The 13,497-nt window shown below is 42.4% G+C and overlaps 1 protein-coding gene across 6 annotated transcripts in view; it reads left to right on the top strand.

The window, feature by feature from the left end:
* eef2k (eukaryotic elongation factor 2 kinase) overlaps window positions 1-13,497 on the top strand; it is a 65,502-nt gene that overhangs the window by 27,778 nt on the left and 24,227 nt on the right. For all 6 annotated transcript variants that reach the window (XM_078558830.1, XM_078558828.1, XM_078558829.1 and 3 more), the window contains 3 exons: window positions 2,428-2,528; window positions 6,593-6,653; window positions 11,744-11,781. In XM_078558830.1, coding sequence (XP_078414956.1) covers window positions 2,428-2,528; window positions 6,593-6,653; window positions 11,744-11,781 — 200 coding nt within the window. The remainder of the gene's footprint in view (window positions 1-2,427; window positions 2,529-6,592; window positions 6,654-11,743; window positions 11,782-13,497) is intronic.

Here is a 13,497-nt window from a genome sequence, read left to right on the forward strand (position 1 = left end):
TCTCCCAACCTGGACAGCCCACTTCTACCTCCTCCCCAAAATCTACAAACAGGACTGTCCTGGCAGACCGATTGTGACAGCCTGTTCCTGCCCCACGGAACTCATTTCTTGCTATCTTGACTCCATTCTCTCTCCCCTTGTCCAGTCCCTTCCCACCTATGTCCATGATTCCTCTGACACCCTACATCATATGAACAATATCCAGTTCTCTGGCCCCAACCGCCGCCTCTTCACCATGGACGTCCAATCCCTCTACACCTCCATTCCCCACCGGGATGGTCTGATGGTTCTCCGCTTCTTCCTCGAACAGAGGCCCGAACAATCTCCATCCACCGCTACTCTCCTCCGTCTGGCTGAACTTGTTCTTTCACTGAACAATTTCGCCTTAAACTCCACTCACTTCCTCCAAATAAAAGGTGTGGCTATGGGTACCCGCAAGGGCCCCAGTTATGCCTGTCTCTTTATGGGGTATGTGGAACATTCCTTGTTCCAGTCCTACTCCGGCCTCCTCCCACAACTCTTTCTCCGGTATATCGATGATTGCTTCGGTGCTGCTTCATGCTCTTGTCTGGACCTGGAAAAATTTATTAATTTTGCTTCCAATTTCCACCCCTCCCATCATTTTCACATGGTCCATCTCTGACACTTCCCTTCCCTTCCTTGTCCTCTCTGTCTTAATTTCTGGTGATTGACTGTCCACCAATATTCATTACAAGCCTACCGATTCCCACAGCTACCTCGACTACAGCTCCTTACACCCTGCTTCCTGTAAGGACTCCATTCCATTCTCTCAGTTCCTTTGCCTCTGTCGCATCTGTTCTGATGATGCCACTTTCAAAAACAGTTCCTCTGACACGTCTTCCTTCTTCCTTAACCGAGGTTTTTCACTCATGGTGGTTGACAAGGCCCTCAACCGAGTCCGGCCCATCTCCTGCGCATCCGCCCTCACATCTTCCTCTCCCTCCCAGAACCGTGAAAGGGTCCCCCTTGTCCTCACTTATCACCCCACCAGCCTCTGCATTCAAAGGATCATCCTCCGACAACTCCAGCATGATGCTACCACAAAACACATCTTCCCTTCACCCCCCCGGCGGCATTCCGCAGGGATCGTTCCCTCTGCGGACACCCTGGTCCACTCCTCCATCACCCCCTACACCTCAAACCCCTCCCACGGCACCTTCCCATGCAACCTCAGAAGGTGCAACACCTGCCCCTTTACTTCCCTTCTCCTCACTGTCCAAGGGCCCAAACACTCCTTTCAAGTGAAGCAGCATTTCACTTGCACTTCCCTCAATTTAGTCTACTGCATTCGCTGCTCCCAATGCAGTTTCCTCTACATTGGAGACACCAAACGCAGACCGGGTGACCGTTTTGCGGAACACCTTCGGTGTGTCCACAAGCATGACCCAGACCTCCCTGTCGCTTGCCATTTCAACACTCCACCCTGCTCTCATGCCCACATGTCTGCCCTTGGCCTGCTGCATTGTTCCAGTGAAGCTCAATGCTAACTGGAGGAACAGCACCTCATCTTCCGACTAGGCACTTTACAGCCTTCCGGACTGAATATTGAGTTCAACAATTTTAGATCATGAACTCTCTCCTCCATCCCCGCCCCCTTTCCGATCCCCCTTTTTTCCAATGATTTATATAGATTTTTCTTTTCCCACCTATTTCCATTATTTTTAAATGTATTTCCATCCATTGTTTTATCTCTACCTTTTAGTCTATTTCGATCTTTCTTCCCCCCACCCCACCCCCACTAGGGCTATCTGTACCTTGCTCGTCCTGCTTTCTACCCTTAAGGTCACCTATTAGCAGATTCCTTAGATAATATCACCACCTTCACCTCTTTGTCCTTTTGTCTATGACATCTTTTGGCTATCTCCACCTATCACTGGCCCTCTATCCAGCTCTACCTGTCCCAACCCCTCTTAAACCAGCTTATATTTCACCTTTTTTCTATTTTTCCTTAGTTCTGTTGAAGAGTCATATGGAGTCGAAACATTAACTGTGTTCCTCTCCGCAGATGCTGTCAGACCTGCTGAGTTTTTCCAGGTATTTTTATTTTTGTTTTGGATTTCCAGCATCTGCAGTTTTTTGCTTTTATATAAGACAAAGGAGCATGATTAGACCATTGTAAATATATTTATATAGAGTCATGAATATTCATGGAGTACATTTGCTTTTTAACACCATGCTATTATTGGGCTTTTGCCTCTCTCTTAAAGTGAGCCCTTATACCAAGCCATTACATTCCATTGGAGCAATTGGCTTGGTTGCCATCTGTGGCTTTGATATAGATCACTGATTTACAAGTGCGAAATTGGTCTAACCAGAATAGCCTAAGTAGAATACTTATATGAATTAAATGCAGAGTTGGCTCCAGACCTTTGATAAGGAAACTGAGTTGTTTTGTCTGTTTCGCAGGATGCTTGGCAACATGCATTGGAAAAAGCCAAACACATACCTGATCCTTGGGCAGAATTCCATCTGGAAGAAATTGAGACCGAGCCAGCAACTCGTTACAGGTCTATATTTCTTGTAGCTTTAGTTCCATCTTTTGATTCCTGTGAGTCTGAAGTATGTGTCTCAAATGTAAAAATAAAATGATACTCCTGTGAGTAACAGAATTTAATGTACAGTAAACACGATTGAGAACAGAATTAGGTTCTGTTGAATCTGAGGATCAACAGGAAGCCTGCCTAAGTATTTTTTCTAAATGTTGTTCAAGTTGTTGTACCATTGAGCTATGCCAAAACATAAATTCAGTGTGTTCATGCCCATAGCATTTCTCAGCTGCTCTACTGAAATCAAGCAAAAAAGTGAAGGAATTTCCTATACAAAGGGCAAAGTCTTTGTTCATCCTTGGACCCAGTATTGTTTTAAGTAGAGGAGAATTAATGTATCGTTTGAGATGATAAGCATCTCTCCTGAAGTGGTTTGACGTCAACCAACCAGGTATTTTTATTTTTGTTTTTGTTTTGGATTTCCAGCATCTGCAGTTTTTTTGCTTTTATCTTAGGAAGTGTTCTCCCTTCAACAGTTTCCTTTCAAAAACAGATTTGTGTGGATTTAGTCATGCTCTTTGTTTGAGGATTGAAAGAAGTGTCATCTCGCTAATTTATAAATGCTTCCACAAACTACTCATGGCTATATAAGGACTTATACTGTTTATGTAGAGCAGTGTCATAGAGACTAGGACGGTGTGTTTTTGTGCTAGGGTAGCTGTTTTCCTTATCGAACAGTGTTTGGGATACTACAGTTGTCCTTGTTTAGCTCGGGAGAGGAAACATCAAGCAGGATTTTCTGATCGCTACCCAGTGACCTCTGCTGGAAAGTGAGGTGGGTGAGGCCAGCAACAGATTAAGATGTGATGCCCTTCACGTCTCAGTAACCTACAAGCTCACTGTATAGGCTAGAAAAATGGTCGTTCGGGTCAAAGTGCCAGAGCCAAACAGACTTGTGAAACTGTACCCCAGGATGGATCATAGCCATTACAGAATCATACTGTGTAAATTCTGTACCAGTTCTCTGAAAGAGCTATTCAATCCACCCGCTGCTCTTTCCCCTTAACCCTGCAGTTTTGTTTTCCTTTTCAAGTATTCCTCTAATTCCCTTTTGAAAGTAACTACGGAATCTACATCCACCGCCTTGCCAAGCAGTGCATTCCAAATAATAACACATTACATACTAATATATTTTTCCTCCTTTTTTCTCCCCCCACCTGGCTATTTTTGCTAATTATTTTAAATCCGTGTCCTATGGTTACTGACCTTTCTGCCAGTGGAAGCAGATTCTTCATATCTACTGTCAAAACCCTTCATGATTTTGAACAACTCTATTAAATCTCTCCTTAAACTTCTCTGCTCTAGTAAATCTCCTCTGCACCTTTTCTGAAGTCTTGATGTTTTCAGAAGAGAAAGAAATCTTCTACTAGAAATTAACTAATTTTCATAAATCTTTGTACACTAAACTATTAAAGGAGTTTCAGCTAACGCATTTATTTCCTGTTTAGTATTTTGGTATATTTGAAGTTCCTCTGCTACTTAAAACCTTGTTTGGACCTCTTTGCTGATCAAAAACTGGGCTGAAAAGTCCTGTGTGAGAAGGCAACCTTTAAATAGGAATATTATAAGCATGCATCAGTAACACGAGCTGACTATTGCGAAGCTACAGCAGCACAGTACATTCTAGATTTATTACTGAACTTGGCTTTTAGCCAGCTTAACCAAACTTGCAACTCCGCAGTTCATGGGAAGCCCTTGAGAACTAAACAATCATGTTTATATCTGAGGGTACATCCTTTAATTAAAGCATCTAGTAACGACTTTGTGCTTTTAATGAATAACACCAGCATATTGTTGTCACACAGCATCACAGCAGTGGTAATGAGATCTGTTGCAGAGTAAAGTATGTGGTGGCTATTAACATTTTTTTCCTTATGCATAAGCCAAAACTAGACCAGTCACTTTCTACTGGAAATGGAAAGAAGTTCCAATAAACATTGTTGTAAAATATTTTTAAAATTTTAATGTGGGAAAATAATCTATGGATCTGGTTGTCAAAAAGGCAACCTCACTATTCCCACTTTGCTCATGGGGTTATGGGATGTGCTACGCAGCCAAGTTCCCTGAACAGTGGGTAAAATTAAACAACAAAATGTTCTGCCCATATATAGTGTCATAGAGGGTAGATTTGAGTAGGGGGTGAGCCTGGATTTTTGTTTGGTAGCAGCTGTTGCTTTCTCAGGTTGAAAATCTGGCCCGCAAATAATAGATTTTTTTTCGGGAGGGATTACAGTTTTATTAGAAAATTTAGATTAAAAACTTTTTTTTTTCCTCTTCCTCCCCTGAAGTGATTACTTTATTTTCTGAAGTATTATACCTAAATGACCATATGTCTGCACTTGGACAGTGAATGTCAATAGGTGATTCATGAAGGACATCACAGCAAAGCTTGATCCTATTCTCGTCTGACATCCAACACACGTGCCCTTCCCAATTGGGAGTCACTGAGTAGCAAGTTAGGAACACTGCTTGCTTTTCCTTTCCAGCCTAGAAACACTCAGGCCAATTGTAGCACTCCCAACATCTGGATAAACTGAGATCAGTTAACTTAACACTGATCAGTGCCGTAACTAGGAACTTCTGGTCTGGTTGGCTCATCCTCACATCAGGTTGTGCCTATAATCACTGAACTATTGAGAAAACTGCAGAATAAAATACATTTCTGAATTTAAGGTGTATCTTCTGTAATTTTGCCCCCCTCTATTCCTTCAGTATTTCCTGGTCTATGTTGGCAGACAGCTTGATCCCAGATATCTACCATGGCCAACCTTAATCTGCCTATTAACGACATCTAAGAGCACCTCCACGGCTGAGAACTATTAGCTATTTCACCTACATTTTGGATTAAGCTGTAATATGTTCCTGATACCAACCAGTTTCAGGATTTTTATGTTCACAAGTCTAGCATTTTTTCTGACACTTGATAGAGAGTAGCAGATGGGTGCATTCAAGACATTGAAACTGTTATTCATAGCAATCTAAGACAATAGATAATTTGTTGTCTTGTTTCAGACCTTTCCAGTAGGCATTCATAGATATTATGGAGCAAGAAGCTATGTTCCATTTACACAACATGGGGTTGGCTAGTAGGAATCTAACCTTCAGAAGCTATCAGCTGGTTTAATTGGCAGTTCTACTAGCCACTCCCTGGACAGGAAGCACATCAATGGTCACCTTACCAGGCTTCCTGTTGAGAGAAACCAGAAAAGAGGAAAGATCCATAAATTCAAAGATAAAAACAAAAAACTACTGCGGATGCTGGAAATCCAAAACAAAAACAGAATTCAACAAGAGTCATGTGGACTCGAAACGTCGACTCTTTTCTTCTCCGCCGATGCTGCCAGACCTGCTGAGTTTTTCCAGGTAATTCTGTTTTTGTTTTCCATAAATTCAAGGTCAGTTGCTAAGGTCTTGAGAAAGTCAGGTGGGGTGTAGGGAAGCCTAGCTTGAGAAACGAGCTGAGCATTTGTGGAGCAGTCCTTAGCCTGATTCAGTTATGGAACTGACGAAAATTAGTTACACCATCATATAGAGATATTGGATAGTGTGGGCAAATCCTCAATGTAGGAAACATGGGATTCAGTTAGTTATGGGAGCATCCAATACCTCAGTGTCAAAGATATGATTGGATTCTTTATCAGAGCCACTTCTGGCAACATAGAAGTTCCAGTTGTTGAATTTTACAGCTAACTAGATGGTCCCAAGGATTGACTTGGCTTTTCTACATTGCAGAGTGACTATACTTCAAGAGACCCTAAAAGGTGCTATATAAACACAAGTTTTCTTTGTATTTTCTTTGGGGTTTGCTGATCCCAATTGGATGAGTTTAATTCACTTGACCTGTAAAGGAAGTGAACTTCCTGAAGGGAGTGAAAACTGCTTTCCCATGTTCTCTGCTGCTATGTGCTAGCCACTAATGTACCAGTGATGTCCCACCCTTAGTGTGGGGGAGGGAACAAGTGGGTGTTGATAAATGATTCAGAATTCAAATAATCCCTCTCTCTTGATTTTTTCTGTGTTAATAGGTACAATGCTATTTCAGGAAAATGGGTAGAAGATGAAGTATTCATGAAAATGGCAAAACAGGTAATACCACCATTGTTGTAAAATCTTTTTATACTATTTCACACAGCAACTGTTGTTTTGGATCTTGAAATTAGGTATTTTGCCTGCCTTCTATCTGCATACTGTACAATTAATCCAGTCGGAATGTAGGCAAGAAGCATGCTGTCAGGTTATTGCCATAGCCAGTTCTCAGCTGGGTTAGAAAAGTTTAATCACTCTGCTAAGCAGAAGCTCTTTACCTATCCCTTGTTATGATCCCAGCTGATGTTACTATTGGACAAGTCAGATCCCAGGGTATAACCTGGCTTGATAGATCCTAACTTCTATTTTTTGTTTAGAAACGTGGAGGGTGGCTGCTGAACAGAGTCACAGGAGTCAGCTGATGAACTTTTAACAAAATAATAAAGCATTTATTAAACAAGAAAAGATGTACTATATTGCAATACTCCTTCACCCACAATTATACCTTTATAGAAATATAGTGATTCGTAAGGATAACACAAGTTACAAAAGCTACCTTATGCTCCCATGTTCACATTAAGTACACAGTCCATGTAAACCAAAGGCAACCTGTGGTCAGACACACCACATTCTGAAACCAAGTGACAGATGCCACCCCAAATGGATGCTATGGAAACCTCATCAACTCCGCCCAGATGTTTGTCATACTGTGAGCCAACTGGTGTCACTGAACTCTGTCTTTCACATGAGGGTTTCCAATCTCCATTCTTGAAGAACTCGCTTTAGAATCTTCTACCAAATGACGCTTTCTCTCGGACGCTTTCCACAAGGGTCCACCTCCAGGGTTTTGAACCCTCCTTCCAATGTTCCTCTTCCTTGGATCGCCACGTGCATTCAAGCTTTGCTTTCCACGCACTCTCGCTCAGATGCTCAGCCATGCCAACAGAACACCCCTGCTTCACATGCCTATTGTAAGGAGTCATCAACCTTTGGCTGTCTCCTTGAATCTTCTGGCTTCTCACAAGCCTATTTTGCTTTAAGTCTGCGTCCCGTAGCTTTCTCTCTTTAAACTTGAAGCCTTCCTCTGTTCCTCATTCTTAACTTCACTCAACAGGATCTTTTCCAGATTTCTGTTGGTTTCGTTTGACTAGAAGGTTGACTTGGGACCTCTTTCTGTCCCACTCCTTGGCTTTGGGACCTTTCTGTACTTTTGGGAAATCTGGTCTCAGCAGTTCCCTCAGTTGTGTCCAGCTTCTCCTGGCTCCTGGTTTCAACTGAACTAAAAAACTGCTAGTTTTTTTCTCCCTGTGTCTGTGGGCCCCCTGTTGCTAGGCAACAGCCCAGTTTTCTACTTCGAGTCATAAAACCTCATTAGAATGCAGTTATACAAACAAACCCTTCAGACTTGCAGGCAACTTTTAAAATGAAATTAAAACTCAAGTTGTCCCATTTCTTAACACATCAATACAGAAGCACAAATTAAACTTAAGCTTAAAGCTAGAGCTCATTCCTAACACCCACAAATACAAATATAGCTTACTTAAACTATCTCTAGTTCCTAACACCCTGAACTTGGTAAACACTAGAGAGGGAAGAACATGTGTCTCGGTAACCTGTCAAGCAACGACTGTATATCTGGAAGATGTAGAGATGTATTTTCTTCTTCAGTCTTTGCTCAGTGGTAGCATTCCCACACCTAAGTCAGTAGGTCATATGTTTAAGGCCCGCTCCAGAAATGTATGCACATAAAGGGAGACACCTCTGCACTACTGAGGGACTGCTGCATTGCTGGAAGGTCAGTACAGAAGGAATATAATATTTTTGGAGGTGCCACCAATTGGATAAGATGTTAAATGATGGCCCCATCTGCAGTCTTGAATGAATAAGATCCCAGAGCACTATCAAAGAAGAGCAGGAGAGTTCTGTCTGGTGTCGTGGCCAATATTTATTCCTCAACTAACATCACTAAAAAACAGATATGTTTTTGTGAGGCCTTCCTGTTTGCAAATTCACTGCCTCATTTCCCTACATTACAATGGTGCCTGCGCTTCATAAGTATTAGTTGGCGTTAAAGTACTTTGAACATCGTGACATCATGATAGGCACTGTATAAATTCAAGTTGTACGGCAGAGAATATGTTTATGATATAAGCTGAAGAAAAGCAGTGTTTGTCCCTCAAGCTGCAGAGTGAATATTAATGAAGCTTAGCACATGCAAGTACTGTCATGTACAGAAAGTCCTCACTTAAAGTTGAAGTTGCGTTCCTGAAAATCACAACTTTGAGTGAGGTGACTTTAAGTGAATCATTGTTTCCTATGGGAACCCATGTTAAAGCCAGAGGTTCCTTCTGACATTGCTTGCTCCGAAAAGCCAATGTACAAGTTGAAATACTATATCGTACATTGGCAGCAATGTGCATTCCTAGCTGCACTAATCACTAAATATAACAGAAATACTATATACATTGAAATTAGATAACACTAAATAACTCAAACAAATCCTCAGTAACGCAGCTTCTGTGTCTCAGCCACAGCATTCCTGAAACTCAGCTCAACTTTTTGCTTCATTCCTTTCCCACTCTATCTTTCTCTTTCTCCTTTCCCACTTTGTGTTGGTGTGTGTGTGTGTGGCTCTCTCTCTCCGTCTCTCTTTCTCTCTCTCCTTTTCCTGTCCGTTGCCCGCGCTCCCCCTGGCCCCCAACACCTTCCTGGCAGCCTACAGGAGGCAAACACCTTTCCCAGGCTGCGGATGGAGCCGGAGGGAAGGTAGGGATGTGGATGGAGCCGGAGGTGTCTGCCAATAGATACAGGGACCCTGCTCCATCCCTCCCATGCCCCAGGTTACGCTTACTTCATTACCTGGTTGGAGGCCGGCAGCTTCCTGCCCCTGCAATCCTGCTCCTGGATCTTGCGTCTCACTCTTTCCCCACAGCCTTGGCCTCTGGTGACTGCAGCAGCTGGCCCACTGTGCAGCGTGTGCAGTGGCGGGGGCCAGAGTGCAGATGATTTAAAACTGAAAATGATGACGCAAATCGAAAAAAGGCCCTAGAGATTAAACCACGTTAAAGTGACACAACACTAAGTGGGGTGACTTAAAGTGAGGGCTTACTGTCAAAAAATTCTTCAGCAGTTTTAATTAAGTCATAAACTAACCTAATCTTTAGTGCTATTGCCATTGCTGTTCTACACAAAAGCAACTTTCCACCTGTTTTGACTTGCTGTGTGAAACTAGGTGCCACTGCATATCCTACAAATAGTTCTTTCTTCTGACCAGATTGTCATGGCGGTTATTCTTCCTGCTTGGGATCTGCCATGAAATAGCTGTGGTGGGTGCACTGTTGGTCACCAGGTTCCTTACTCCACCCCTCATCTCCATGCCATGCACCATTATCAGCTTGAAAGCTGGTGTCTACCTGCGCTCAAGCCTGTTACACAACTCCTAACCTGTGGAGCCACTGGTGTGTGAGTTTGATGTCAAGTGATTGCAGATCTAGCCCACACCCCGCTTACCCTTCTGCCTTTGCTGAGGTTTGAAGATGCACAGAGATTTGCCTATCATCTAAGGAAGCATATTGTTATGATCCCAGCTGATGTTACTACTGGACAAGTCAGATCCCAGGATGGAACCTGGCTTGATAGATCTAAACTTTTATTTTTTATTTAGAAACATGGAGAGTGGTTACTGAACACATTCACAGGAGTCTGCTGATGTACTTTTAACTGAAGAATAAAACATATATTAAACAAGAAAACGATGAACTATATTACACTATTCCTTCACCCACAAAAATACCTTTACAGATTCGTAAGAATAACACAAGTTACAAAATCTATCTTATACCCTCATGTTCACAGTAAGTATACAGTCCATGTAAACCAATAGGGACCTGTGGTCGGACACCCCGCACTCTGAAACCAAGTGACAGATGCACCCAAATCAGGTGCTGTGGCTTTCTTATCAAGTCCCCCCAGACACTTGTCACAATGTGAGCCAACTGGCCTCACTGACCTCCGTCTTTCACATAAGGGTTTCTAATCCCCACTCATGAAGAAACCCGCCTTGGAATTTTCTCCCAAGCTACACTTTTACTTGGATGCCTTCAACAAAGATGCACCTCCAAGGGTTTGGACTCTCCTTTGATGTCCCTCTCCCCTGGATCTCTATATGCATTCAGATTTCATCCTCCACACATACTCTCAGGCATTCAGCTGTGTCAAGCAGGACATCACTGCTTCACAGGCTCGTAGCAAGGGGTCACCCACCTTTAGCTGCCTCCTCAGATCTTCTGACTTCTCACAAGCCCACTTTGCCTTGATTCTGCTCCCCACAGCTTTGTCTTTTAACTTGGAGCCTTTTCCTCTGCCCTTTACTTTCAATTCCAGTGAACAGGACTGGTTTAGATTCCTGTTCTTTTCCCTTTACTTCACTGTCTTCCTGGGACCATGTTTTGCCCAACTCCCTGGTTTTTGGGACTTTTTTTCTTTTCTTTGGGGACCTACTCCTTGAGCTCCCTTCCTGCCTGCTCTGGTAGTTTCTGTGGAATGCCCCTACCAACTGAACTAAAACTGCTTTTCTGTTTTTCCCTGTCTCTGTGGGCCCCCCGTTGCTAGGCAACAGCACAATTTTTCTTACTTTTGTTTTAACTTCCCTAAACAAACTAACCCCCTTTGAAGCACAGCTCTCCATTTCCAGGGTTGTAAAACCTCATTAAAATGCAGGTATACAAACAAACCCACAGACTTGCAGGCAGCATTCTAAAGTGATTAAAACCCAGGTTTCCCCTTTCTTAACTCACACATACAACATATAAAATAAACTTAAACTTAAGGCTATAGCTTATTCCAAACACCCACCAATACATATATAACTTACTTAAAACTATAGTTCCTAACAATATGCATTGGTACAACACTTGACTGACATCAGTGCAGCATGCATGTTTTTACTGAACTGCGAACAGAACCCAATGATTCAGCCCAAAAGTATAATTTGAATCCTGGTTTTATGATTTAAAAGCAAAGAAAAAGCTCGTGAGAGCTTCTCTAGGAATAAGTACTTGACATTCATTGTACTTCCTTCTCCTTTTTATAAAGTTTTACAAAAACTGTTAGCTTGTGCGTAAATTAAGAGATTCATGTTTCCCTTTCAGCCTTTTGGTCGTGGCGCAATGCGGGAATGTTACAGAACGTAAGTTTTATATTTTTGTTATGCCATTGAATAGTTAATGTAGATCACTGTGGGCACATAAACCTGGTATTCTGAGTGGTGAAATGAAGCTGTACATTCCTCACCATAGCTCACTTCTGTTTGCTCTGGATGCACATCTATCATATCATATGCTATGTGGAATTACTTTTGTTGTATAGTGAGGAGATAATGGAGAACTCAATGTCTTTCTTCTAGTAGAATGCAAATAATTGTGGGGGGTGGGGGGAGGGCAGTGGCGGAGACTTAACTTAACTCCCTCCACCCCTCAGTAACAGGATTTATTTGAGGGTGCTATACAGAACACTTTATAAAAACACATGATTTTGTTTTCTGAGATGATTTTGCATGGCTTCTGTGATTCAGTGCATCAACTGTTCTGACCCTGAGTTACACAGGCCAGGTAAACTCCAGTTTGCTAGCAAATCAAAACTGGGATAGTGGCATGACTATTACAATCAGACTCATTTCCCCTGGTTTGTAGGGTACATGAGAGGCCAAAACAGCAGTTTGTGATTGCTACTTACAAACTCTTCCCCCCCCGCCCCCCCCCACTGCAAGAAAGATTTCCAGCACCCAGTGGAACTGTGGGAGTTGGGGATACAGTAAGTGTTGGGAAACTGGATAACAGTTGGTGGACGTGGTGACTGATAACTTATGTTTAAGAGCATTCTTCTCATTCGAGATTCATAGAATCTGAGAATTTTACAGCAGAGAAGGAGGGTATTTCGCCCATTCCTCTAGGAGAAACTGTCTGCCTGAAAGAATTCTCCTCATAGTCTCCTTCCTTGGCCACTTCCCTGGATACTATTACATGTCTCTTTTAATCTTGTTTATTTTAAAACCCAGTCAACGAGGTTTTATTTTAGATTATTATTGCTGTGTGGGATCTGGGATTTCTCCCTTGTTAGTAGATTAGATGAGTTGCTGATGTTTTGAAATTTTGCAGACATGAGGCAGTACATTTCTCTAAATTATTGTCTCTGTAATCATGCAGTATTAATTTACAGTCTGGTCATATCACTGTGATGCTGCATGCTTCTAAAGCAACAGTAGAAACCTGTAGATGCACTCCAGAGTTCTTAGGCAGTGGGTTCTGGATGTGTTAAAGGTGTTTTGCAGTCATTTGTGCACATTTACTATATGAACTGAAATTTTGGTCTTTTGTTTATTTGGGTTGAATTATTTTTAAATGACTTGTGTAATAGATCGTTGCATACACTGTGTCTCAATTTTGCTTTGTAACTAGGTGTAGATTATACTGAGCATTGGAAGTAGTGAAGTGCCATCCTAGTTGTCTTTACTCATATGTGAGGTTTGCCTATGGGTGTTGTAGCTGGGAATGCTTATGTGGTTATTGGGGAAGAAAATTTGGTTTCCACTGTGATGACCCCAATAGCCCTGATGACAGATTGTTGAGACTCTCTCTTGATTAATGGCCACTTGAACCAGATACTGGAGCGTAATCTTCATCTGTAGAATCATGCCTCATGGAGGGGTCAAAAGCTTCAGGAGAGATGGAAGGGACTGTGGGGGAAATTAGTAAGAAAAGGCTCTGGAAAGGAGGGGAACCTAAACGATGGCACCTTCAGTGGGGCAAAAGTATGTCATAGTGAGGGAATTGCTCCTGAAAAATCAATGTAGAAGGGGAATGTGCAAAATTGCCTTAATTTCAGATTGGTTGTATCAGAGGCTACA

The sequence above is a fragment of the Cetorhinus maximus genome, chromosome 15, assembly GCF_964194155.1.
Source record: "Cetorhinus maximus chromosome 15, sCetMax3.hap1.1, whole genome shotgun sequence".
NCBI classification, from domain to species: Eukaryota; Metazoa; Chordata; class Chondrichthyes; order Lamniformes; family Cetorhinidae; genus Cetorhinus; species Cetorhinus maximus.